This window comes from Dipodomys merriami, unplaced genomic scaffold, assembly GCF_024711535.1.
Source record: "Dipodomys merriami isolate MVZ:Mamm:240054 unplaced genomic scaffold, mDipMer1.0.p SCAF_45, whole genome shotgun sequence".
NCBI lineage: Eukaryota > Metazoa > Chordata > Mammalia > Rodentia > Heteromyidae > Dipodomys > Dipodomys merriami.
Window position 1 is genome coordinate 3,114,449 of NW_027206013.1, and position 27,353 is coordinate 3,141,801.

At 48.6% G+C, this 27,353-nt stretch overlaps 1 protein-coding gene across 3 annotated transcripts in view; it reads right to left on the reverse strand.

The window, feature by feature from the left end:
* The window catches only part of Txnrd2 (thioredoxin reductase 2), a 69,941-nt gene that overhangs the window by 11,502 nt on the left and 31,086 nt on the right, over positions 1-27,353 (reverse strand). For all 3 annotated transcript variants that reach the window (XM_069994361.1, XM_069994360.1, XM_069994358.1), the window contains exons 9-12: positions 19,162-19,181; positions 18,348-18,439; positions 16,205-16,379; positions 1,383-1,519 (exon numbers count right to left, since the gene is read on the reverse strand). In XM_069994361.1, coding sequence (XP_069850462.1) covers positions 1,383-1,519; positions 16,205-16,379; positions 18,348-18,439; positions 19,162-19,181 — 424 coding nt within the window. The remainder of the gene's footprint in view (positions 1-1,382; positions 1,520-16,204; positions 16,380-18,347; positions 18,440-19,161; positions 19,182-27,353) is intronic.

Consider the following 27,353-nt stretch of genomic DNA (forward strand, 5'->3'; position numbering starts at 1 on the left):
TATCAGACTTCTGCTGCTGGATGTGAAAGAATGGATTTCTGTCGTTCTAAGTCATCGGCTTTGGAGTGGCCTAAACTATTTGTTCCTGAAGCTCCAAGACAGAAACACAGACATGGGCACAGTGGACAGGTCTCATCACACAGAGGTGATGGGACCTGGAGATGCAGGGAGCCCCCTTAGCTTGTTTGACCAAGGGTCAAGTAAGGAGCTCAAGATATATTAGAAACACATAGGGCAGGCTGACTGCCCAAGGCTGTGGGGATGTGGTGGCACATTACTGACCCCTTGAGTCTTTTGCTAAGAGTCTGTGAAGGAGAATGATGATGGCTGGATGCTTCCCAAACTGAGCAACAGGGTGTAGGGATTTCAATTAGTAGAGATCAATCAGTTAGTTCCCATTCCATAGTGGTGGTTAGGAGCAGAGGTCATGTTTCCATGTGTCAGCCTAGCCAGTAGGGGGATGGAAGCTACTTCCAGAGCAGGGGGTAAACTGAGGCAAGGAAGACAAGGCCAGATTGGATTGAATCCAGCCTTCCCTTCTCTCTCAATGGGGACAAGATGGCTCTGAGGCATGTCCAGCAACAGCCCTGGTAAGGTTTAGATAATTATACTTACAGTGTTTTTATTGTTGTTGTTGTTGGCTGGTTATGAGACTTGAACTCAAGGTCTGGGCACTGTCCCTGAGCTTTTTTGCTCAAGACTAGCATTCAACCACTTTGAGCCACAGCTCCACTTCCAGTTTTCTGGTGGCTAATTGGAGATAAGAGTCTTATGGACTTTCTTACCCAGGCTAGCTTTGTACTGTGATCCTCAGATCTCAGCCTCCTGAGCTTGGATCATAGGCATGAGCCACCAGCACCCAACTACTTACAGTGGTTTTTTTTTTTTTTTTTTTGGGGGGGGGTCCAATCGTGGTACCTGAACTCTGGGCCTGGGTGCTGTCCCTCAGCTCTTCAGCTCAAGGCTAGCGCTCTACCACTTGAGCCACAGCGCCACTTCCGGCTTTTTTCTTTTTGCTTATGTGGTACTGAGGAATCGAACCTAGGGCCTCATGCATGCAAGGCAAGTGCTCTACCACTGAGCCACCTTCCCAGCCCCTACTTACAGTGTTTTTAAGGCCATTTTACACCAAACTTCCAAGAAAAGGAAGAACATTGGAAAGAGTCAGTTATGACTCCCTCCTTCTCAGAATGTACCCACTAGTCCCTGGGGTTTTGTCTGTGCTTGGTACCTCTGTGAGCAAAGAAAGAACTGTCTCTTTCCCAGGGCAGCAGCTGCTGGAGAAAGTGAACCTCTAGGCATACCTGAAGTAGGTAGACGAGTGGACAGGATGGGGGGTCACAGCCGCTGGGGCTGGCTGAGAGTGTGCAGGGTATACAAACCTCAGCAACATCTCCGATGGCATATATGTGAGGGACAGAGGTGGCCTCCTGGGAGTCTACAAGAATCTTCTGAGTCTCAGGGTTGGTGTTGACTCCAGCCTTTTCTAGATTCAGACTTCTGGTTTCTGGAACTCGCCCTGAAGACAGAAAAGGTTGAAAGATGTTTTCTTTAGCAGTTTTAGCCTAGGGTCCTTTTATTTAAAGCATATCTGATTATGGTGCATGCCCATAATCCCAATACTCAGAAGGCAAAGGCAGGAGCTTCCTAATTTCAGGGCCAGCCTGAACTACAATAGGATCTTGAAATCTTGTTTCCAAAAAAACAAGAGCTGAGGATGCAGCTGAGTGGTAGAACACTTAGCTAGGCTGTTGTTTTGATCTGTAAGTAAGTAAGTAGATAAGTAAATATTTCTCAAAGCTGGGTGCAGTAGCTTTTCTTCTAAGCTCTATTTTTTTTGGGGGGTAGGGTGGGGGGCTGGTCGTGGGGCCTGAACTCTGGGCCTGGGCGCTGTCCCTCAGTTCTTCAGCTCAAGGCTAGCGCTCTACCACTTGAGCTACAGCGCCACTTCCGGCTTTTTTTCTGTTTGCTTATGTGGTGCTGAGGAATCGAACCCAGGGCCTGAGGCATGCAAGGCAAGCGCTCTACCACTGAGCCACCTTCCCAGCCCCCCAGTAGCTTTTCTTATAGTCTCAACCACTTCTGAGGCAGGAGGCTTAGAGGCCAGCCAGCCGGGGTAATTTAGCCAGACACTGCCTCAAAAAAAAAAAAAAAAAAAAAAAAGGAATGGCAACTTAGACACTGACAAACATGAAACACTGAAGTCTGGCCTTGCTGTGGACATGAAATGAACACTTAACAAACATCACAACTAACACAGTAACATGTGCCATCCTCCGAACACAGGCTCCTCCAATACTGCTCTATGGCAAGTCCCTGCCCAAACAGCGGCTCTGCCAGACATCACACTGCGGGACACAGCACTTCAGATACTTCCTCGGCCCCTGGGCCTTAAGTGTCCTCCTACAAAGGACACCTAATGGCTTCCTCCCTGACTGGATAAACTGAGAGGAAGTGAGCCATACCTAAGCTGAATCCACAGATAATGTCCAGGCCCTGTGGTCCAGTCTTTTGCCAGGTGGGGCCTGTAAGTCTCTCTCCCACAGAAAATGAACACAGGGTCTCATGGACCCAGACAAAGGCCTAGAGTGGCTCAGGAGCCAGAGCATCCAACATCCTTTGTGTTCCAACCACCCTTGGTCACAAGTCCTTTTTGTCATGTGCCTTCTCTGCCCATTCTTATAGGCCCACTTTTCCACATACAACCCTCCTTCCCTTCCTTCCTTCCTTCCTTCTAGATTTGGTTTCTGTAGTACTGGGGTTGGAACTCAGAGTTTCATGCATGTAAGGCAGGCTATGCCCCCAGTCCCATTCCTTGAATTTTCACATATAATTATACAGTATTTTATCCGGGTGCTAGTGGCTCACGCCTGTAATCCTAGCTATTCAGGAGGCTGAGATCTGAGGACTGCTGTTCAAAGCAGCCTGGGCAAGAAAGTCCGTGAGATTCTTATCTCCAATTAACTACCAAAAAGCCCCAAATGGAACTGTGGTTCAAAGTGGTAGAACACTAACCTTGAGCACAAAAACTCAGGGACAGTGCCCAAGTGCCCAGGCCCTGAGTTGAAGCCCCAGAATTGGCAAAAAAAAAAAAAAGTACATTATTTTACTTCTGACAATACAAAGGGTTGAACCTTCCAGTCCAGGGTGAGGGACTGAGAACCCCATAAATCAAGATGCTGCAAATGTCTTCTCTTGCCAACTGGGGTGAGGCCCTGGGAAACTGTGGGGCTAGCCTAGATACCAGGTCCCTTTCCTGGCCACAGCCACCCTATTCTCCTCAGGCACCAGGCCCTACCCCTTTCCCTGAAGCCTCTTCCTTCCCTGCCATGTTTTCTTTGCTCCATTAGGCCCTGAACATAAACAAGCTTCTCCTAGTTGGGCCCTGGGATCCCTGCTGGACCCATTGGCTGGTTAGCCAATAAGGGACCAGGCAAGAATGGGGTTCACACAGAGACTCTTCTGCTGTTCTGTTCCCCCAGCCATAGGCCACTGAAGGCCAAGAGCCTGAACTTCAGCAAGAGGAGACCCTGTGCTCCCTAGGCTGATGCTTGGGACTTCAGGGATGGATCAGGGCAGGCAAGAGGACACTACAGTGTGTGGAGCAAGATACCTGCCTTGAGGGGGTGGGGGAATGCACACACGTGACCTATACATGATCTCGAGCACATACATGATTCTAGAAGGAATCTGAAAAGACAAAAGCAGCACCCCATAGTTATAGAAAGGGGGAGAAGAGATGAGAGGGACAGAAGTACAAACAAGACTACCCTAAACACACCTGTGACACTTTGGCTTTTTAAAATTCCTATACATAGTTCAAATATTCAAAAAATAAGTTACATTAACATAGGAAAAGAATGTCTAAAAACTAGGAACCTAAAACCAATTAGCCCAACTGCATGTGAAGGTAATGATGAAGTAATCCTCCCTCAGTGTCTTTAGGACCGAGTCCAGGATTCCCAAGGAATCCACAAACGCTCAAATGTTTTATACAAAATACCACAGCATCTGTATACAACCTTACACATGCATTTCTGTATATTTTAAAGCATCGCTAGACTTTGGTAAGAATACAATGTCAATGCTAGGTAAGTAGTGGTTATTTAAGGAACAATGACAAAAGAAAAGAGTCATGGTCAGCACAGTACAATCAAAAAAGAATTTCCACCAGGCACTAGTGGCTCATGCTTGTAATCTAGCTAACTCAAGAGGCTGAGATGAGAGGATCATGGTTTAAACCCAGTCAGAGCAGGAAAGTCTATATAAGATTCTTATTGCCAATTAACCAGCAGAAGGCCAGAAATGCAGCTAAGGCTCAAGTGGTAACAGTCCCAGCCTTGAATGAAAAAAGCTGAGACAATGGCCAGGCACTGAGTTCAAGCCCCAGTACCAGCGCGCGCGCGCACACACACACACACACACACACACACACACACACACACACCACCACTACCACCACCACCACCACCACCACCACCACCAACAACAACAACAACAAAACTTTAACCATTGTTGATGGAATTCATGGATGTGAAACACTTGGATAAAGAAGGCTGACACATATAGAAGACTATAGAGAGAAAGCCACTTTTTTTGTGTGTGTGTGGTAGTGTGGCTTGAACTCAGGGCCTTAAATATGCTAGACAGGTGTTCTAGCACCTGTCATACCATCAGCCTTTTTGACTTATTTTTCATATAGGGTCTCACCTTTTGCCTGAGGCTGGCTTCCCACAGCAATCCTCCAACCTCGGCCTCCTATGTAGCTACAATGACAGACTATATGCCACCATACATGACTTGTTTTGTTGAGAAGGGGTCTTGCTAACTATTTTTTGGCCAGGCTATTCTCAAACTATAATCTTCCCAATCTTTGCCTATCCAGTAGCTGGAATTACAGCTGTAAACACCACACCTAGCAAAATCCATGTTTCATAAGGCACCCTTGAGGACTGTATCTTAATATGAGAGTTGCAAATAAGTATGTTACTCAAAGATAATAGCTGCAACCCCATAAGGTCAAGTTCAAGTTGGAAATTCATGGGTTCTTTTCTAAAACACGGAGCTCTGACCTTTGACTTTTACAAAGGAGATTTAGCAGAAAAAAAAACTCTAGATCACTGGGATCTCTAGATGTTTCCCACTGAAAGGATCAGGCTCTGCAGCACTTAGAGAGAGTATAGTATGAGCCTTTGATAGCATAGCCAAGTGTGGTGGTACAAGTCTGTGGTCCTAACTACTGAGAAGGTAGAGGTAGAAGGATCTCAGCTTGAGGTCAACTTAGGTAGAGTTAGCATGAGACCCTGTCTGAAAAACAAACCAGAAGCAAAAGCCCTGGGGTGTGGCTCAAATGAGAGGGTGTGAGGTTTCAAATTCAATCGCTGCTACTGAAATTAATTAATTAAATTTTAAGCCAGGTGCTGGCAGCTCATACCTGTAATTCTAGCTACTCAGGAGGCTGAGGAGTATAGTTCAAAGCCAGCCAAGGCAGGAAAGTCAGTGAGACTCTTTTTTTTTTTTTCTTTTGTCTGTCATAGGGCTTTAACTCTGGGCCTGAGGACTGTCCCTCAGGTCTTCAGCTCCAAGCTAGCACTCTACCACTTGAACCACAGCACCACTTCCAGTTTTTTGGTGGTTTATTGGAGGTAAGAATTCCATGGCTTTTCCTGCCCAGGCTGGCTATGAATTGCGATTCTCAGATCTCAGCCTCCTGAGTAGCTAGGATTATAGGTGTGAGCCACCGGCTCCTGGTGAGACTCTTATCTTCAATTAACCACCAGAAAACTGGAAACAGAGCTATGCTCAAAGTGGTAGGGCACTAGCCTTGAGCAGAAAAGTTCAGGGTTAGCTTCCAGGCCCTAAGTTCAAGCCCCATAACAATGGGCTGGGGGAGGGGAGGAGGTGTCACTTTTTTTAAAAAGGGCACAAGTTGGGCACCAATGGCTCATGCCTGTAATCCTAGTTACTCAGGAGGTTGAGATCTGAGGATCATGGTTCATAGCCAGCCCGGGCAAGAAAGTCTGTGAGACTCTTATCTCCAATAAACCACCAGAAAACCAGAAGTGGTGTTGTGGCTCAAATGGTAGAGTGCTAGCCTTGAGCTGAAAAGCTGAGGGACAGCGCCCAGGCCCAGAATTCAAGACCTATGACCACCACCACCAACAACAAAAAAGGGTATTATAGGGTGGTTCATTCCAAGTGGAAAGGCTGCAGCATGTCCCAAAAGGAAGACACCATCCAGGGTGCTCACAGGCACTGTGGTTCAGTTCTGATAGCGTATGTATATTTTGGGATGTGGAATATCTTGCTGATTGAGCCCCAGGTGAGCTCAGAAGCTGGCATGTCCCCACACAGCCCTCCTGAGCATAACCCCCAGCATCCACTAAAGTACTCACCACCCCCATTCTGTGCTCCTCCTCTATTCAGGCTTCTTGTGTCATGGTGAGTTCATTTTCTCTCCTGCCAATAGGTTGTCTACATGGAAAGGCCTGAGCCTTGTGTCCCCATCAAGCCAGCCGGCAGGGTAAAAGGCGTGATCTAGAACCAGCAGCAAGAATGTGTAGGGTCTCAAGGAGATCCCATGACCCACAAACCAGGCTGCCAGCAATGGTGCTGAACAGGCAGGGCTGGCAGCCTGGTCTGCAGGCTGCTCTATGCAGCAGGCCTCAGCTCGTTCTCTTCAGCATGTCCCCAGTGGCTGCCCAACAAACAGCTTTCACACCTCAGAGCCAAGGGAGGAGCTGGGCTGAGCAGTATCCAAGCCATACCATGCTCATCCTGATGCACAGTTGGCCCACTGTGCTCTCAGTGCTTAGTCCCGCAGGGGCTTCTAGTCCCTGGTGGCGTCAGGATGGCTGTCCCATCAGGTTCCATGCTGCTCTAAGCCTGCAGGGAGGGCAGCATATGGACCTTATCATCATCCAGCTGTCAGTGAAGGCCCTTTCGCCTTGCATTCAGAGGAGTGTGGCCTCACTAGGCAGCTCTCAGGCCAGGCTGGTCTCTGCTATGAGGACTCAGGACAATGCCCCGACGACGGCCTGCATCAAAGGCATCCTTCCCACCCCTTGGCAGCTCAGACAAGCCAGGGCTCTGCATGCAATAGCCAGGAAGCGGGTGGCGCCCACCTGAACATCTGGCAGAAGAAGCCCCCATGAAAAGGAAACTTAGTCTCCAGCTGCTACCCTGGAGCAGGAAGTCAAAACACAGAGACTCAGCTAAGCCAAGTTCGCAGGAGGCTGGCTCCAGCCTCTTGGCGCTGTTCAGCCACAAGAACTAGGTGCCAGGCGAGCCGGCACCAGTTAGGATCAACCTAGACTCAAGCAGCTTGAGGCCACATCCGAGAGAGAAGCTAAGGCTGTCAGCAGGGCTGGAGCACACAGGACGGGGCAAGGGCTCCTATAGACTGGGGGATTGTCCCTCAGCTCCCTCCCAAGGCATGCACAGCTTTCCATCCCCTGCCTCCTGGTAACTGCCTTGTGCTCAAGCTGGAACATCCAAAGCAGTGGCCCTGTCCCCAGTGCTGGCCATACTGTGTCCATACACTCCTGCATATCTAATCCTGGAAGACCAATACTAACGCTACCTGTGCTTAACACTCCCTGTGGTTACTATGGTAACTACAGGTCTTGTGGGTACTGACCAAACCCACACCAAGGTCCTGAAGGAAATATATAGTCAACAGTAATACATTCTGATGAATGTGTTGTTAGGCGATTTCATCATTATGTGAGCATCATAGTATATTTACACAAATTTAGATGACCATATACTCAAGCTGTATGGTATATACATCTGGATTGGTCTATTGCTCCTAGGCTAATTGATACAACATGTTACCACACTGAATGCTGTAGGAAACTGTAACACAATAGTATTTGTTTATCTAAATAGGTTTGCTTTCCTTCCACATTACCACAAGGAGATAATGGTTGCTCTATAATGTACAATAGCCAAGGCTTCCGTGCAATAGGAATTGTTTCAGTTCCATGATAATCTTATGAGACCATTGTCACAGATTTGGCCCATCATTGATTAAACTATCAGGATGCATCCACTTAAAAGTAATCTCACACCAAGCACTGGTAGCTCACACCTGTAATCCTAGCTACTCAGGAGGCTGAGATCTGAGGATCGCTAATCCTAGCTACTCAGGAGGCTGAGATCTGAGGATTGAGGTTCAAAAGGAGCCCAGGCATAAAGTCCATGAGACTCTTATCTCCAATAAACTGCTCAGCAGTGGTGCTGTGGCTCAAGTGGTAAAGGACTAGCCTTGAGCAAAAGAAGCTCAGGGATAGCACCGAGGCTGTTCAAGCCTCGGGACAAGCAAACAAAAAACAAAAAACAAAAAAAAAAAAAAGAAGAAAAAGAAGTAATATCAAGAGACAATGTAGATATGAAACTAGGGGGTTCTTCATGCTTCATGGTTGACTCTATTTCCCACAATAATTTTAGGACATGCTGAATATGAACACTCAGGAAGTACGTGGAATGTGAGCCAAGTTATCTATGTGAAGAATTTAAATGAATGAATGTGGAGTGGGGGGGTGGGGAAGGAATGAATACACAATGTAGCAAAGAGCTTGATCAGCATGTAGCAGGTGGTTTGTCACTGATTCTAGAACAGTGATGAAGGGAGAGGGAGTGCCCAGATGGGCAGTGAAGACTAGCATTGAGAAGGGAAGCCGTGAGTGTCCCAAGGTTGGGACACCCACAGTTGATCCCTGGAGCTTGGTCCTGGTGAGCAGAGGCCATCCCTACCCAGTCATCCCACACTGCGGGGCCATGTCCTAAAGCAGTGACAGACTATGCCAGCCAGGATAGAGCCCTGGGCCCCCACCATGGTTCCACCAAGCAAAAGACCTAAGCAGTGGTCCTTGAGGTAGCAGAGTGGCCCCTGTGGTCTTGGACACAACTCATGACCTTCTGGAGTTCTGTTTCCTTGTGCTCAGAGCAGGGTCAAATCTCCCTGCAGGTGCTGGGGCCACTCTGCTGTTACAGGCATCTCATTAGGTCAGGCTGGAACCTCAAAGAAGGTAAACAACAGGTCCAAGGTCACATAAGAATGACTCCAGAGGGCTGGGAAGGTGGCTCAGGGGTAGGGTGCTTGCCTTGCATGCATGAGGCCCTGGGTTTGATTCCTCAGCACCACATAAGCAGAAAAGGCCAGAAGTGGTACAATGGCTCAAGTGGCAGAGTGCTAGCCTTGAGCTGAAGAGCTGAGGGACAGCACCCAGGCCCAGAGTTCAGGCAGCATGACTAACAAAAAAAAAAAAAAAAAAAAGAATGGCTCCTGACACTCCAGGCTCTTGCCCAAAGGGACCATGTAGACCATGCAGACCATGCAGACCATGCAGACCAACACACACCCAAGTCATCCCCTGATCATTTTCCTGTGTCCTTATGCAAATATGAAGGCCACACTACTCAGGCAGTTTGGAGAGGATCGCATGTCTGTCACTCTGTATGCTGCCAACTCCAGGTTTCTTGTGTGGCTCTGACCTCACGGTCTTTGCTCTAGAACATCTAGCAGTGTTGTTTGCCAAATGATGCTGAATGGCTTCCCCTAGGGCAGAACATTTGGTGGATCCCAAATCTCAGCTTCCTGGAAAGGAAACCTAAGGGACTCTTTGTCTATGTATGTTTTATTCCTCAAGGAGAGATGGCTAGACTGAAGGGCGGGGGCAGTGCATGTCCAAGGATAGCTGACCCTTATGCTCCAGCTTTCCATGGAGAGAAGGGGACAGCTCACAATCTCTTTCTGGTTGTTTCAATTTGCACTTCTGCGATGACTAGTAAAATGAAGTACTTTCTAGCCATGAGGAAATAACTCTATTTCCTCTTCTGAGAATTGCCAGTTTCACATCTTCATAGGTTTTCTTCTTTTATAAGCACTTCTTCAATAAATTATAAATGATGCTCTATCTTATTTTCTGCAAACAATGAACGCGTCAAAATTCCAGGTACAAAGGACTTTGTACTTCCTTCCTCCTCTGATCTGTGGATAGCCAGAAGCAGATGCTCAGGTGATGCTCTGGAATTCAGAGCTGCCTACTTCCCCAAGCAGACCATGTGTCCAGCAGTCAGTGTCCCTAAAGTAGGACTGTCCCTCTTCCCCAGTTCCAAAGTCCTGAAGTGGTAGCAAGAACGGGGTCAGTCCCCAAGAACCCTTAGAATAGCCAGGTCAGCCCTCTTCAGATCACACTGGTAATGCCACGGGCTACTACCTCTGGTCCCAAACTGGACCAGCCACAATGCCAGTCCAGGTGATCTTACCTCAAGAAGAGCCAGAGAAAGCCACAGAGGCCAAGAGCCACCCAGAGAGCATCTCTCAGTCATTACAACCTGCTCTGCTGGGTACGGAGAGGCACAGACAGCAGGCCACATGCAGCATCTAGTCTCTCTCATTCATGATGGAAAATGAACACAGCCTCCAATTTCATGCCTGCTTGAATCACATGTTCCCACCAGGGAAGGCCAATCCATGAAATGAGGTAAGATTTAAATGCCAGTAGGAGCAGGCAGGGCGAGTGAGGGGCTGTGAGCCAGGGCCTGAACAAAGCAGACAGAAACACAGTAGGAGGTACAGAATTACATGGGGCAGTGCTCGCTTTGGTCACCTTGCACGGAACTTCACAAAGGCCAATGTGAACAGCCTGGACAACTGTCTGTAGGGTCACAAAGTCTCAATGGTCTGCAGAGCCAACCATTTCTACAGAGCCTGGTTTATTGCTTTGCTGCCTCAGTGTGGCAACTGGTAAGAGGCAAAGAATGTGCACATCTTCAGAGGCTGGATTTAGAGCCTATGTTTATTTTTATTCATCTTCTGCTCCTTTGTATGTATACTTATGTATTTTGTTGCTGGAGGTTGGCAATCAAGCACTGAGCTACAGGCCCAGCCCCTTCTTCTCTCTCTCTGTCTCTCTCTCTCTATCTCTCTTTCTCTCTCTCTGTCTCTGTCTCTGTCTCTCTCTCTTTCTCTCTCTTACGTTGGGTGTAAGGCTTGAACTCAGGGAATGGATGTTGTCCCTGAGCCCCTTTGTGCTCAAGGCTAGCACTCTACTACTTGAGCCACATCATCATTCTGGTTTTTCAGTGGTTAATTGGAGGTATGAGTCTCACAGGGACTTTTCTGTCTGAGCTGGCTTTGAACTTTGATCCTCAGATCTCAGCATCCTAAGTAGCTAGGATTACAGGTGTGAACCACTGGCACCCGACTTCTTTTTTCTTTCTTGACCCTCCCCTTCCTCTTATTCTGAACAGTCTCTTCTCCAAACCAACTCACAGCTGTGAAGGTCCCATAGGTGGGGCAGCAATGCCTGTCAGCTTCTTTCCAAGTCACAGCATCCAGATGTGGGGGCTGAACTCCTGGCCTCCAGGGGGCGCCAGGTCCTGAGCTGCCTCTTCCCTTAACCAAATTCCAAACACTTCCACTTACAAAAATCCCCAGCCTTCTGGGACTCCATTCTGTTTAGGCTCCAGCCCTCTCTTGGCTTCTGAGGGGGAGACATATTCCACAGGCCCTTTCGTGCACTATGTCCATAGCTCAGGTGGGAGGGTGGGTCCGCCAGGATAATCACCATGTAAACTCCAGCAAACAGTGCTGGGCAGAAGAGCTCCAGGACGCAGCCTGCCTGGGCCAGTGTTTGTCTGCATGACCAGGGCACTGGAGGGTTCCATGATGGCTTTTTGGGCACCTCTGCCTCTCTGGCTGTGGAGGTACAGGGCCTCCACTCTCCACAGTGCTGAGGGCCCAGGCTGGCTGGCTGCATTCTCACTGTTTCAGAGGCATAGAAGTAGACTTTCAGCACGCACAGATGGCAACACCAAGTTGTCTAAGACAAAGCCTGAAGAAGAGGAAATGGGCTCAGAAGCTGGCCAGGATGAGAATCAAACTGATTCTCCCCTCAGTCTCCACCTGTCACTCTGCCATTCTAAGGAGGTTTCTCCACCCTCTCCAGCATTTAAGATGACAATGGTGGAGTCATGGTTGTCCGGTATGTGGGGCCCACAGGTGCTGGCTCTTCCCGTGATGGCCAGGGACAAACACATCAGCACTTTTGTCATCTTTCCAAGAGGTCAGAGAACCATCCAGAGAGATCCAGGATGCCAAGAAGCTCATTACAATCTCAGCTCCAGCTTTTTCCTAGGCTGGAAATAGGGGGGAAGGGACCTAACATGTCCCTTCTTCAAAATCAAATCCAAACTCAACTAAGCTAGACATGTCTACACAGGGGGTGGGAGGGTCTGTGGTGATGTCTACCCTGGTCTGGCTCCCCAGACAGTCCCAGAATCAGTTCAGGCCACAACTGGTTAACTTGCTGGGCGAATTGGAGCCCGCGGCGGCCTGTGCAGGCTGACTGTCTTCACTCAGCACTGTAATCGGCACATCTGCAGACAGGAAATCCTCCTCGCTGAGGTTCCCAGTCTATTATCTGAGACACCTGGTGTGGGCGGGTGATTCAGAGACAAACAATGAGGGGGCCCCCTGCACAGCAATTAACTGCTTTAACTGCTAATGTGTTTAATCCACTGCCTAGAGATCAAGGCTGGGCTGAGGAAGAGGCTGAGGCCCCTAGCTTCCCCAGTCTGGATGCTCACAGAGTACAGGACACAGGGAGCAGGGAAGGTCCATCACTCAGTCAGTCTGCCATGTGGTACCAGCCCCCTTCTGTGTGCGTGTGGCATTGGAGGAAGCAAGGGCATCCTTCCCTTTTCTGTTTTTAAATACCCTCAAAGCCCAGATTGTTTGGACACAGTAGCTGCTTGGATGGAAAACCCAATCCAGGCAGATGTTAGTGGAGCCAGCAAGGCAGCCCCCAGGGTGTTTTATTTTAACCTCCCGGAGTAGGTCATCCTTTATTGCAAGTAGAAATCATGCTTGGTTAAGGGCTTATCAGGGCAAAGCAGCAGAAAACATTCCCAGTTGTTAAACTGGGAAGTGGCTCCTGAATGTTTACAAAACCTGGCTCAGAGGAGGAGCGCAGTCAGCACATGCCCAAGAGCCCTCCCCACCACCCAGAAGGCGTGCCAGAAACCACTGCCGCCACTGTGCAGCCCTGGGGAAGCAAGGTCAAAGGCCAAGGGCTGCGAAAAGCTCCCACCCCCAGCATCAATCAAACCAGGCAGACTGTCTGGGGGATGCTCTTTTTTTTTTTTTTTCCTGAAAATAGAAAAAAAAAAATACAGCAGACTCCCTGTGGGGGAGGTTGGGCATGTATACATGGCAAATCTTCCTGGCAGAGGCCTCACTTGTATCCTGCCAGACTGCCTGCAAGCTAGGAAGACCTGGGGCTTTCCAAGACAGCCCTCTGCCATCCAATGGTATCTGGCTGCATAGACCACCCTTTAGTCCAAAGGCATTAGCTCAGGGGCTAGCTTGGTGGTACATGCCTATAATCCCAGTACTAAAGAAAGAAGATTGAGTTCAAGGTCAGCTTGAGCTACATAGCAAGATCCAGGCTAACCTGGACTACCTAGCAAGACTCTTTCCAAAATAAAAATTGTTGCGCTCCGGTGGCTCACACCTATAATCTCAGCTACCAATTTTGATGGCAACAGGCCCCTCTGGGCCAATTACTGCACACTCACTTCACTGAGAACCAGATGAGCCTCTGATAAAGAACTAGGTAGCTCTGAGCCCTGGTTTGAGCCCAAAGGCGTAGAGGAAATCCTAGAGAACTGAAAATACTGGGAGGAAGCAACATTGTTCGCTGTCCTAGGTTTTCCCATCAGCAGTATACAAGCTGCTAGGAGGCAGTCATATAGAGGTATGCATCCTATTACTTTTTCCAGCAAGAGCCTGCAACCCTCCTTAGGTAGCCCATTCAGTGGCTACAGGGCCTTAGTCTCCCAGCAGGCCTGAGACCTAGCAGCATCTGGGATCACTGCTCTTCCATTGATCTCCAGGATGTCCTTCCCCAGCCTTCCATATGCAGACACAGGCTCTGGGCAGGGGTCTCCCTAGGCTGTATCCATCCTTCCTCTCAGGGGTCCCAGATGAGCAAGCCATGTGTCTGGCAATGGGCTATTATACACAGCCCACTAGAAGTATCAGAAATTATGAACAGCCTGATCAGAATTTAACCCCCCCTCTCTTTCTTCTTGTGCTAGGAATAGAACCCATAGCCTAAGTAATTGCTCATGACTAAACTACACCCCCAGTCCTCTGTCATTTTTTTTTTTTTGCTAGTCCTGGGACTTGAACTCAGGGCCTGGGCACTGTCTCTGAGCTGCTGTTGCTCAAGACTAGCACTCTATCTCTTGAACCACAGTACCACTTCTGGCTTTTTCTGTTATGTGATACTGAGGAATTGAACTCAGGGCTTCATGCATGCTAGGCCAGCACTCTACCACTAAGCCACATTATCAGCCCCTCTGTCATTTTCATAAGTTAAAAACAGTTCACTTGTTGATAGCTTGTTTATAGCAACACAATTTACAACAGCCAAAAGATGGAAGCAACCCAAATGTCCATCAGCAGGTGAATGGATAAACAGAATTATTCAGCCTTTAAAAAGGAAGGAAATTCTAGCTGGTGGCTCATGCCTATAATCCTAGCTACACAGGAGGTTGAGATGTGAGGATGGAGGCTTGAAGCTAGCCCAGGGGGACAAATCTCAGAGATCCTTATTTCCAATTAACCAGCAAAAAAAAAAAAAAAAAACAAACCACACACACACACAAAAAAAAAACCCCACCAGAAATGGAGGTAAGACTCAAATAGTACAGTACCAGCTTTGAGTGAAAAAGTCAAGCAAGAGCTCAAGGCCCTGAGTTCGTATACACACACACACACACACACACACACACACACACACACACACACACACACACACACACACACACACACACACACACACGAGCAAGAAAATTCTACAGCATGGAGAAAACTTGACACTGTAAGTAAAATAGGCTAGACACAAAAAGACAAATGCTGTATGAGTAGATTCACAGAAGAAGTTGGAGTCACCAGATTCCTAGAAATGGAAAGTAGGATGGGGCAGGGAGCCCATACAATGAAGACTTTCAGTGTTGGATGATGAGCTCTGGAGATGAATGGATGCTCTGGTGCACAATCATGTACATATACTTAGTGTCACTGAGATGTACACTTAATGGTTCAAATGGCTAATTCTATTTTTTTTTATTTTGTCAGTTGTGTTACATGAATTCAGGGCCTGAGCTCTGTCCCTGAGCTTTTTCACTCAAGCTAGCACTATACCACTTTGAGCCACAGCACCACTTCTAGTTTTCTGATAGTTAATTAGAGATAAGAGTCTCATAGACTTTTCTGCCCCAGGCTGGCTTTGAACCATTACCCTCAGATCTCAGCCTCCTGAGTAGCTAACATTACAGGCATGAACCATCAGCACCGGGCTTATGCTACTCAAAATTTGATTTTTGGGGGAGTCATTTGTGGGGTGTGAACTCAGGCCTGGGCGCTATCCCTGAGTTCTTTTTGCTCAAGGCTAGTACTCTACCACTTTGCAACATAGTTCCACTTCTGTTTTTTTGATGGTTAATTGGAGGTAAGAGTCTCATGGACTTTTCCTGCCTGGGCTGGCTTAGAACCACGTTCCTTAGATCTCAGCCTCCTGAGTAGCTAGGATGACAGGTGTGAGCTTCTAGCACCCAGCTTATCACGACTTTTAAAACTTAAAAAAATGTCTACCTTTTTTGTGTGAAAAATAACTAGCTTGAAGTAATCATACAAAATGTCCAATTTGTTAAAGGAAAAAAAAAACACATCAAGGCATAAGCCTTAGGGAAATCTTGAGGATTTATGCACTGATGTCTTTTTTGGGGGGACTGAACTCAGCCTTGTGTCATCAGGTAGGTGCTGTATCACTTAAACAACATCCCCAGCATGACACCTTAATGCACAAGCTATCAAGGGATGGGGAAAGCAGAAGGCCCCATTCGTCTTTCCTAAAGAATAACACCCAGCTGATACCATCTGGTCACTTCTCTTGTTTGTGTTTTCAGAATATCACATGGCAATGGAGGAAGAAACAAGAGGCACAATGTGCTGGAGATGACCAGCTATGGGTCCTGTGCCCACGAGCTTCACCCCTGGGAGACCTGCCTGGGAGGTAGCTGAGGCGGGCAGCCAGCCCCCTGGAAAGGAAGGATGGGTCTGTAGACTCTGGAGGTTTGTGGGCCTCTAGGAACTACAGCCAGTGAATTAAGCTCATTACACCCTTACCTATGGCCCAGAGGACCGTGTCGAAGGTGTCCATGGCCTCCTTTCCAGAGATGCGATCTTCCCAGGTGGCCTGGAGCTTGCCGTCAGGAAGCCTCTGTATATGGGTTGGGATGCAACCCTTCAGGAACCTAGTGCCATGGGACTCCATGTGCTCTGTGACCAAAGATGCCATTTGCTGCAAAGCACAGGAGGACATAAGGTGAGGACGAATGGCAGGCATGGGAGAGAGGTCCTAGCTTTGCCTTGCTCTCAAGGTCCTGGCAGATGTCCAAGGGAGGTCAGCCCAGAGAAAAAGGTGGGTGTTCACCAGTCCTGTCTCTCCGTTCTCTCACTTCTGGTGGTCCTGGGGATTGCACCATGAAAAATTTTGGCTTATTCCCAACCCCAAATCCTCCGATACTGATACCTTGAGGCTGTAGGCTTTTCCTTAGATGCCAATTAAGGTTTCACTAAAACCAAAAGTAGCTAGGCGCTGGTGGCTCACACCTATAATCCTAGCTATTCAGGAGACTGAGATCTGAGGTTTGCAGTTCAAATCCAGCTTGGGCAATAAAAGTCCCTGTGAGATTCTTATTTAAAATTAACCATCAAAAACAAAAAAAACAAAACAAAACAAAACAAAAAAAAAAACAAACCAGGGGCTGGGAAGGTGGCTCAGTGGTAGAGCGCTTGTCTTGCATGCCTGAGGCCCTGGGTTCGATTCCTCAGCACCACATAAGCAAAAAGAAAAAAAAAAAGCCAGAAGTGGCACTGTGGCTCAAGTGGTAGAGTGCTAGCCTTGAGCTGAAGAGCTGAAGGACAGCGCCCAGGCCCAGAGTTCAGGCCCCACGACCGGAACCCCTCCCCCCCAAAAAACAAACTGGAAATAGAGCTATGGCTCAAAGTATAGAGCACTAGCCTTGAGCAAAAGAGCTCAGAGATAGTGCCCAGTCCCTGACTTCAAGCTCCAAGACTGAAAATTAAATAAATAAATAAGCAAGCAAGCAAGCAGAAAGCACTGAATCCTGGGGACTCTGACCTGGCCCAACCAGACAGCCCTCTACTCCCCACATGACCACTAAGAAGTGTGAACAATTGGAGCTGAAACATTTGGCAGGACTTAGCTCCCCATAAATATAGGGAGTGAAGGAAATACTTGGTCCTCTCTCTCAGTGTGGCTGCTGCTGCTACACTGTGTGGAGCTTGAACAAGCCAACAGTGAGATGACCCACAGCTGCTTCTTCCAGGAGGAAATGAACAAGCACCATATAAAGTGGTGGTGGCTCACGCCTGTAATCCTAGCTACTCAGGAGGCCAAGATATGAGGATCATGGTTCAAAGCCAACCCAGGCAGGAAAGTCTGTGAGACTCTCATCTCCAATAAACTACTCAGAAAAAGCTGGAAGTGGTACTGTGGCTCAAGTGGTAGAGTACAGCCTTGAGCACAAAGAGATTCAGGGACAGTTCTCGGGCCCTGAGTTCAAGCCCCAGGACTGGCAAAATGAGCTCCTAATGCCAGGAGCTCATCTGGCTAACCACATGGTTGTCTATACCCCAGACCCAGAGAAGAACCACTATGCCCCTGCCTGTTGTGCCTCTGAGCTCCAGCTCCACAGATTACCCATCACCCAGAACCACAGGCTCTCCTGGAGCCCTCATTGGCCCTGTTGGTCCAAAGCCAGTAGAACTTTCCCAGGGAGTGTTGAGTGCCCCTGGCTGTGGCAGGTGACTGGTGCCGTGGTCTCTAAGGGCCATCAAGGGTCTGGCAAGGTTCTCCCCTGCTCCCCTTGGCAGGTGCTCACTCAGACCCAGAGGGGGAGTGGGGTCTTTGAGGTAGGGACTATGCTCCTGTCACGCATGCCATCACTTAATGGGACAACTGGAAGGACTGTGTCTTCCAGGCTATGCCTGAGGCTGGGCTCTGGTGTGCTCACAGTCCCCTGTGGTCAGCAATGCTGTCTGGAAGCAATGTGCATATTCCATGCAACAACCTTTCCTTCCATGCTCTGGGAAGAATGGGTTTGTGTTCCCTAAACAATCTCCTTCCACTGCAGTTCTGTTTGTATGGGTATAGTCTTCACTTAGCCCCTATCTGCACCTGCCTGAGGCAAGAGGAGGTGGCTACAAAGGAGCGTGAGCCCTAGGGGAGCAGAGAGGGCACTACCTGGTCGAAGCCGCGGAGGGGCACACTGCGCATCATCACGGTGGTGTCCAGTCCAATCCCTGTGAGGAAGCCAGCACACTCCAGGGCCACATCTGCAGGGCAGGTTAAGGAATCCCACCATGTCGTGAATTTGGGAGCAAAGGGACAAGATCCCAGGGCTCTGCTCCAGCAGCCCAGGCCCCAGCACTTACAACCAAACCCAGAGAAGACCCCTTGTACCCAGCCAGGGGATTCTGCCGGCCCCAGCTTCAAAGTCTCTCAAGAGTACCCACAATCCAGGCTAGTCTCTGTCTCCACTGAGCTTCCTTCCTGGGCATGTACCTTGGTCAGGTCCAGTTAGAGATGGACAGTTTCTAGCCAAGCCCAGGGTAGAGGAGCCTTGTGGGTAGAAGCTTTTGACACAGGCTCTAACTAGAAGCTCCAGGGCTTTCATCTTCCCTCAAACATCCTCTCTCCTGACCCTCCGCCCCTCTGGGGCTCCTCTCTTGACCCGCCTTGATCTGATGGCTCCTTTTGAAGAAACAAGGCTGGACCAGGGCTGCTTTCAAGGGAGAACTGCTCAGCTGCCTCCTTGCCAGGTCAGCTGTTCCAGCTGTCTCAGTGTGGGGGCCAGGAAGATCCTCCAGGAAGTCCTAGCCACAGGAGGTCAGCCTCAAATTGTCCTCTGGGCATAGGCTCTCCACCTCCAAGAGGCCCAGTAAATCCCTAGTCCAAAGCAGCAAAGCCCTTGCTGAGAGGGAGAGCAGTTTGGAGGAATTCTGAGGCACCACGCCTCATGTCCCAAGATGGCCACTTCCATGCAAGCAAAGGATACAGCTGGCCCCAACCACCAATCTGTTAAGAAATGGACAGAAAGCAGCAGATGAGGTGAGTACCTACATGGCCCATATGGTGCCCAGGCTGTCACCCAAACGTGGGATAGAGAAGGACCCTTCAGCCTTCCTGCCAGCCTTGTACTGAGCTAGTGAGTGCCAAGGCTGACTGTTCAAGCACCTTGTTCCAAGCTACAAAGGCCACTTCCCAGAGGCTATGGCTATGAAATACAGCATGACAAACAGTGTTATTGAACTAGCAACTTGCCTGGTGGTGAAGGGTGGGGATGACAAATAGCACCTGTCCCAGGAAAGGCATGAGGTGGCAGTGGGATTTCAGGGATGAGCTGAGAAATGTCCCTCTGCAGAAGCCTATGAGTTTCATTCTGTCTCAGGCAGGTTGCACCTGAGGCCAGACTGGAAGCAGGGACACACTTGGGAGGAGCTGTGAGGGCACCAGACTGTGGGGAGATTTTGAGGAAGTCACTTCTGTGAGCAGAAAACTCTCACATGTGCCTGTGCAGCCCTCCAATACCTGTGCGCAGGGCAAGGCAGCCAGCTCCCCAGAGCAAGGACTGAGGACACTGGGGGAAAGAGCCTGGCATGCTGTGATCTGCCAGAAATGTTTGCTCTGGTAGTTTAAGCCATCTATGTCAAACTCCATAGTCCACGTGTGCGCACGCACACACACGCACGTGCGCACACACACACATGAATGCAAGCACACACTCACTCACACAATGTGTACATGTGCTGTTATAGAAATGCACACACATCCATGCAATCACACATGCATCTCATATGCCTATAGGCACACACATGTGCACACAGCCACATATGTGCAAACACTTGTACACATGCTTAGATGTGCAGATACACATGGGCACGCTTGCATGTGCACACATGTGCATGCATCCACTCACACAAACAGGCTGAGAGCCTAACAAAATGAGGACTCCAGCTACACGTGGGTGGGCTTGTCAGATCACCCCTCAGTCTTTGAACAAGAGGAGGTGATGTAAGGATGGATAAGCCCAATGTCAGAGCTAATCCCTGAAGGTACTAATGATATAATTCCATTTCAAAAAGCAGCATATCCCTTGGAATACTTTTTGCAGGTGCCCTGCGGGAAGCATCTGGCATGCAGCTTTCTCCTGAGCCAGGGACAGAACTGGCTGGGTACAAGGAGGTCCTGGCCAGTCACACATTCCCATTTAGCATGGAAAGGAAGGTGAGTGGGGACCCTGGGACCAGAACAGCAGGTTCCACATGGGGCCAGCAGTGCCAAGGAAACAGACACAGGGGCCTGGATGCATCACATGTGTGCAGATGGATGTGTGCATGTAACACATATGTCTCTAACTCAAGCCTGGCACTGGTGGCTCACATCTATAATTCTAGCTACACAGGAGGCTGAGATCTGAGGATCTCGGTTCAAAGCCAGCCCAGGCAGGAAAGTCCATGAGACTCTTATCTCCAGTAAAAACCACTAGAAAACTGGAAGTGGTGCTATGGCTCAAGCGGCAGAGCGCTGGCCTTGAGCTGAAGAGCTCAGGGACAGTGCCCAAGCCCAGAGCTCAAGCTCCACAACCGACCAAAAAAAAAAAGGAGTTCAGGGCTGGGGATGTGGCTTGGTGATAGAGTACTGGCCTAGCATGCATGAAGCCCTGGGTTCCAATTCCTCAGTACCACATAAACAGAAAAAGCCGGAAGTGGCAGCTGTGGCTCAAGTGGCAGAGTGCTAGCCTTAAGCAAAAGAAGCTCAGAGACAGTGCCCAGGCCCTTGAGTTCAAGCTCCAGGACTGGCACACACACAAAAAAGAGTTCAAATACAATCAGAATTCAGCTGTTTAGATATCCTGCCTTGCAAACAAGACGGAAAGGGCAGCACCCATGGCTCCCTGATCCCCATGGTGTCTGAGTCACAAACCGTGCAGGCTGTAGGGAGGTGAAACCAGTGCAGTCTGTGTTGGCCTCTTCCTTCATCTAGGTACCTCCCTGCTGGCCCACCCTGGGAAGGTCATTCTCTGAGCCCTCCTACACATTGCTGACCACAATATAACATGGTCTCACTAACTGAGCAAACAGAGATTGCCTATTCCTTGAATGCAGGACATGAGAACTACTTTTAAACTAACTAAGAAAATTCTGGAACGAAACCAGGGACAGATGCTGAAACCTCTATACCACAAGGATCAGAGTATTCCAGAAGATAGGTAACTGCAGGTTAGGTCCTACTGATCATGCTCAGCGTGTACTAGGTCAGGGACAGACTGGGACCAATGTGGTAAGGACCAGATACTGAGGTTCATTGACCAGCCGAGGTATGACAAGCCACAGGGACAGGGTGGTGTTGATAAATGTTGGAGCCCAGCACAGCAGATCTGGGGGAAAAGGCTGGAAATGCTGCATTTTCAATACATTAAAAGGGAACAAGTGTGAAAGAGGGAATAGCTGATGCTATGCAAAACAAAAGAAATGTACATATCACCCAATGTGGAAGGAATAAATGTATTGCAAAAAGCTCATAGAACGCATAAATGTTATAGACCATGATAGACAGTTTGCTCCATGAAAGTTAGAATGTGTGGGCTGGGAAGGTGGCTCAGTGGTAGAGCGCTTGCCTTGCATGCCTGAGGCCCTGGGTTCGATTCCTCAGCACCACATAAGCAAAAAGAAAAAAAGAGCTGGAAGTGGTGCTGTGACTCAAGTGGTAGAGCGCTAGCCTTGAGCTGAAGAGCTGAGGGACAGCGCTCAGACCCAGAGTTCAGGCCCCACGACCGGACCCCCAAAAAAAGAAAGTTAGAATGTGTTTGTAACTATAACTAAGCATCACTATCCCATAATACTGTGAAATTTGGGAAATTATGTAACCACTTAATCACAATAAAAAAATTTGGGAAAAAAAGACTCTGAGACCAAGGTGTCTATCTACCTGTCTATATCAGAAATCACCATCCTATTATACCTTGTGAGTCTGTGACGGGTGGCCCCATGATGCTTTTTGGTGTTATCAACCCTTTCTACAGAGGCAGAAGGACCATGAGATTAGCCTAATCACAGGGCTTCCTTGCTCACTGCTGGAACCAGGGAGAAAGCAGAAACAAAAGCATTAAGGCAGGCTGTGAAGCTGAGGCTTAGGGAGCGCTCCATCTGCCTCTCCAGGCCTCTGATCCCCTCTCCGGGAGGCATATCCCCACAGTGGATCCACCTGGCTCCTTGGCAGTCCTGCCAGCACAGGAAATGCTAGCCAGGATGCCTCCAAAGCCTCCACCCCAGTGGGGTTGGCTCCAGGATTGTCTGGGATTTGCCAGCCACATCCAACCCTCAAGGCCTGATGCTGAGTCTGCAGCAGCCTCTGTACTACTCAGCCTGTGATCCCATATAATAATGTATTAGACATACAGATGCACAGAGGCAGACAGACAGAGGGACTTTACAGGATGGTCTCCTTTTTTTCCTGAACACAAGGATATCCCATTAGACAAAGATGGATGTTAAACAAAAATGAGCTGAGGTGACTTTAAAATAAACAGCTGTGAAGCTGGGCACTTTTGGCTCATGTCTGTAATCCTAGCTACTTCAGACTGAGGTCTGAAGACCCTGGTTCAAAGCCAGCCTGGGCAAAAAAAAAAAAATCCCTGGGATTTTAACTTTTTTCTGTCAGTCATGGGGCTTGAACTCAGGGCCTGGCAGCTGTCCCTGAGGTTTTTCACTCAGTGAAAACTAGTGCTCTACCACTTTGAGCCACAGCACCACATCTGGTTTTCTGGTGGTTAATTGGAGATAAGAGTCTCACAGTTTTTCCTTCCCTGGGCTGGCTTTGAACTAGGATCTCAGATCTCAGTAGCTAGGATTATAGGAATGAGCCACCAGTGCCCAACTCCTTGGTATTTTTTATCTCCAATTAATGAACAAAAAGCCAGAAGTAAGGGTATGACTCAAGTGGCAGAGCACCAATCTTTTATTTTTTTCTAGTTTACCTTATTATTGTTTTAGAAGTGATATGCAGTGGGATTACCTTTATATACATCAAGTAATAAGTACATTTCCTTTCCTAGAGTGTCATCTGTTGCCCTCATTCTTTCCTCCCATCTCCACCCACAAGTTGCATAGTTCATTTTCATCAATGTCCAGCAGAACACCAATCTTTTTTCTTTTCTTTTCTTTTCTTTTTTTTGTCAGTTGTGGGGCCTGAACTCTGGGCCTGGGCGCTGCCCCTCAGCTCTTCAGCTCAATGTTAGTGCTCTACCACTTGAGCCATAGCACCACTTCTGGCCTTTTCTGCTTATGTGGTGCTGAGGAATCAAACCCAGGGCCTCATGCATGCAAGGCAAGCACTCTACCACTGAGATACCTTCCCAGCCCCAGAACACCAATCTTGAGTGAAAAAGCTAAGCAAAATCATGAAGCCCTGAGTTCAAGTCTCAATACCTGCACACACACACATACACACACACCACCACCACCACCACACCACATCATACCAAACAAACAACAACTGTAGTTCTCCCAAGAAAAAATGTGCCTTCCTCCCTTTTGTGCTTAGCTAGAGGAAAAATGATGGCAATACCTGGCTAGCTTCTAGACTTCAGAATAAGGGTCAAACAAACAACAAGGCAGCATTAAATCAGTCAGAATTAGAAAAATGCCTCCCCGCTTCACAGAACCCCAGGAATCTGAGGACAGAAAGCCTTGGGCTGCTGACACAGCTTCAGAGGTGTGGACAATCTTGGGCTGGCTGTGGCCTGGGGACCCTGAGTGGGGCTGGCAGCTGGGGAAGAGTACTCTGTAGGGCGATCCTAACAGACATCAAGAACAAGGCAAGTCACAGGCTGTCAACTATAAATAGCAGCTCAGTTCCTGGACCTTCTGAGGTCCAATGCTGGGGTGAGAACCACACTGTCCCTGAACATTGCTCCACTTGTAGGGGAAGCAGGCAGGATATGGCACAGAGTGATCATAAGTCCCTATGTGTGTCGGGGAGGTGGGGGCGGGGGTAAGATTAAAGTATCTAAGCTCTCAATGCTGGTGTAGAGAGAGAAGGCAGAGTCTAGTGCTCTGAAGACATAGGAGGCTAGAGGTGAGGGAACAGATAGGAAGATGGTACAGACTGTTGTGGCCTTATTACCTTCCACCCCACACCCTTGCTGGGCCACAGGTTCTTGGCTGCATTTGACTCTGACCCTAACGTCTGCCTCCTTAAAGAAGCTGTAAGGAGCAAGCTCTTTTTCTCACCTTTAACTTTCCCTCCACTGTCAGGGCCTTGCTCTGAATGGAATGGCTGGGCCATGTGGAGCTCTACACATACTCCTGCCCCTATTGCCCATGGGCAGATAGCTTTCCACAGGAGCCATTATCCTACCACCCACTCCTCCTGAAGGCACTCCTACTCCTAAGAACATTGTACCCTGCCCCACTCCACCCTCATTCTCCTCACGTCTTCAAACCGTTCTAGATTTTGACAGATAAATAGACATAAGTGGGGGGAGGGGGAAGATTGAGTGGGGGGGCGGGGGGAGGATGGGGAGGGATGGGAAGGGGAAACAAAGGAGGAGGCTACAATGCTTGACAAGAAGTGTACTCATTATCTTGCCCATGTAATTGTAACTCCTCTGTACAGTATTTTCACACACACAAAAAAAGAATAATAGAGGGAGGGCCTGGGAAGGGGGCTCAGTGGTAGAGTACTTGTCTGCATGCATGAGGCCCTGGTTCGATTCCTCAGTACCACATGAGCAGGAAAAAAAAAAGCCAGAAGTGGTGCTGTGGCTCAATTGGTAGAGTGCTAGCTTCGAGCTGAAGAGCTGAGGGACAGCGCCCAGGCCCAGAATTCAGACCCCACGACCGGACCCCCCTCCCCCCCAAAAAAGAATAATAGAGGGGCTGGGAAGGTGGCTCAGTGGTAGAGTGCCTGCCTTGCATGCATCAGGCCCTCAGTTCAATTCCTTAGCATCACATAAGCAGAAAAAGCCGGAAGTGGCGCCATGGCCCAAGTGGTAGAGTGCTATCCTTGAGCTGAAGAGCTGAGGGACAGCATCCAGGCCCAGAGTTCAGGCCCCACAGCTGACCAAAAAGAAAAAAAAGAGTAATAGAAAAAAACAACAGGATATCATGACATATATCTGTAATCCCAGTTACTTGCAAGGCAGAGGCAAGAAGATCATCAGTTCAAGGACAGGCTAGGCAAAGTTATCAAGATCCCATCTCAAAAAATAAAACACACTGGGTACCAATGGCTCACACTTCTAAATCCTAGGAGGCTGAGATCTGAGGATCATGGTTCAAGGCCAGCCCGGGCAGAAAAGTCTGTGAGACTCTTATCGTTAATCAACTACTCAGGAAAAAAACAGAAGTGGCGCTGTGGCTCAAGCAGTAGAGCACTAGTCTTGAGTCTGAAGCTTCGTGACAGTGCCCAGGCCCAGAGTTCAAGTCCTAGGACTGGAAAAACAACAACAACAACGAAAATACAAAAAAAGTATTAGGAGCAAAGCTAAAAGTAGTCAAGCATTTGGCCACTTATGTGAGACCCCAGGTTCAATCTAGTACTATACCTAGTACTTGGAGAAAAAAATAAACAAAAGAAAGAAATCAAGTTGGGACACAATCTGGCATGTGGGTAACCAACGCTGAGCAGGTATCAACATTGAGTCCCTTTCTGGATCCTATGCCGACCACCCTTCCTCCTAGGGTTTGGGGCAGCTGGAATGGCCCCACCCCACTGGGTCTGAGTGCCCCACCCACCTGTAAGACCACCATTGCCTTTTATGGTTCTCAGCACTGGAACCTCCTTTCACAAGCTCTGACCCAGGGGCTCAGCCCACTCTGGCTAACAGGTGTGACCCCATTTTTCTGGCATCCAGCTGTTGAGCGAAGGATATGACTTAATTGTGTCTCATACGAACAGAGCTCAAGCATGACTGCTCCATCTCTGCCATCTGGTCAGCCCTGAGCTTCCTGAGACCCAGATGCCAGCCAAGAAGGGAGGAAAGACCTTGTGTGATGTGTGGGGGCAAAGGCACTGTGAAATGAATGGCCTTGGGTGCTCAAAGGGCTGAAGCCCCCACCATGGGCTCAACACACTACACAGGTGACTTGAAGCCACTGGTCACTGCGTCCCACAAGATGCCTGGAAAAGAAGGTTCTAGCCTAGATCCATGAAGAGACAGAGTTTTCAGGGAAAAGGATTTTGTGCATGCTTCAGAACCTACTGAGACTTGGGGCTCAGATGATATGGCCTGTCTTCAGCAAAGGTACCAGGCAGCCAGTCAATATAGTGCTCACTGCTGGCAGAGACCCAGGATCAGGGAGCACCTTCAGCCACTCAGGAGGCCTCTGGGATGGGGCCAAGTGAAAATGTCCCCACCCAGCTCCAAAGGCACTCTGGGGCCAGAGGGACAGCCCTGGGGTCCATATTAATTTCAGCTCCATTTTAAAGGCGAGTTAAAATAAACACAGGGAATATTTATAAGGCAAATAAATCTGGCAGGAACAGCCCCTCCAAGTGTGAGCAGAGGCCTCCCCCTCAGCCTCAGCCCAAGCTGATAAAATACAGAAATGCTACTGTAGACCCTGCGGGCTTATTTTGACTGCGGTGGAGGAATGTAACATGTAAACACTGACTCCATATTACACTGTTACAACTTGCATTAACAGCGCCGGACAAAAGCTGCATTTTCACAGAAGCATCGTACAGGGATATATCTCCAGCTTAATTTTTTGAAAAAAACATTTCCTCACATAAATCATGCTCAGAACGAAACGGGTGACTGATACATTGCAAATACTTTTTTTTTTCCTCCTTAAACAATAACATACCTAGATTCCTTCTAAACGAACGATTTTTTTTTTCAAAAAAACAAAAAACTTCTAATTTTTTTTCCTCTCTGAAAAAAATAAACACTATAGTTTCTTTCCTGACAAATATCTGAGGCCATGTCTTCTTAGCCAGGCCAGCCTCACCACAGTCACAGTCCTCTAGCTCTGGATCATTTCGCTTGACACAGGTCCTAGGTGGGTTGCACCACAGTGTATACCCATAGCATTATATCCTCCCAGAAACATGGACTTGGAAAATGCTGTACATTGGTGACCAACACAATGACCAAAGCCCAAGGATGACCTTGCCCTGGTTACAGTTGCTGGACAGGAGTTAGCCTCCAGGTGGCTGTGGGCTCAAGGCTGTTTTGTGGTG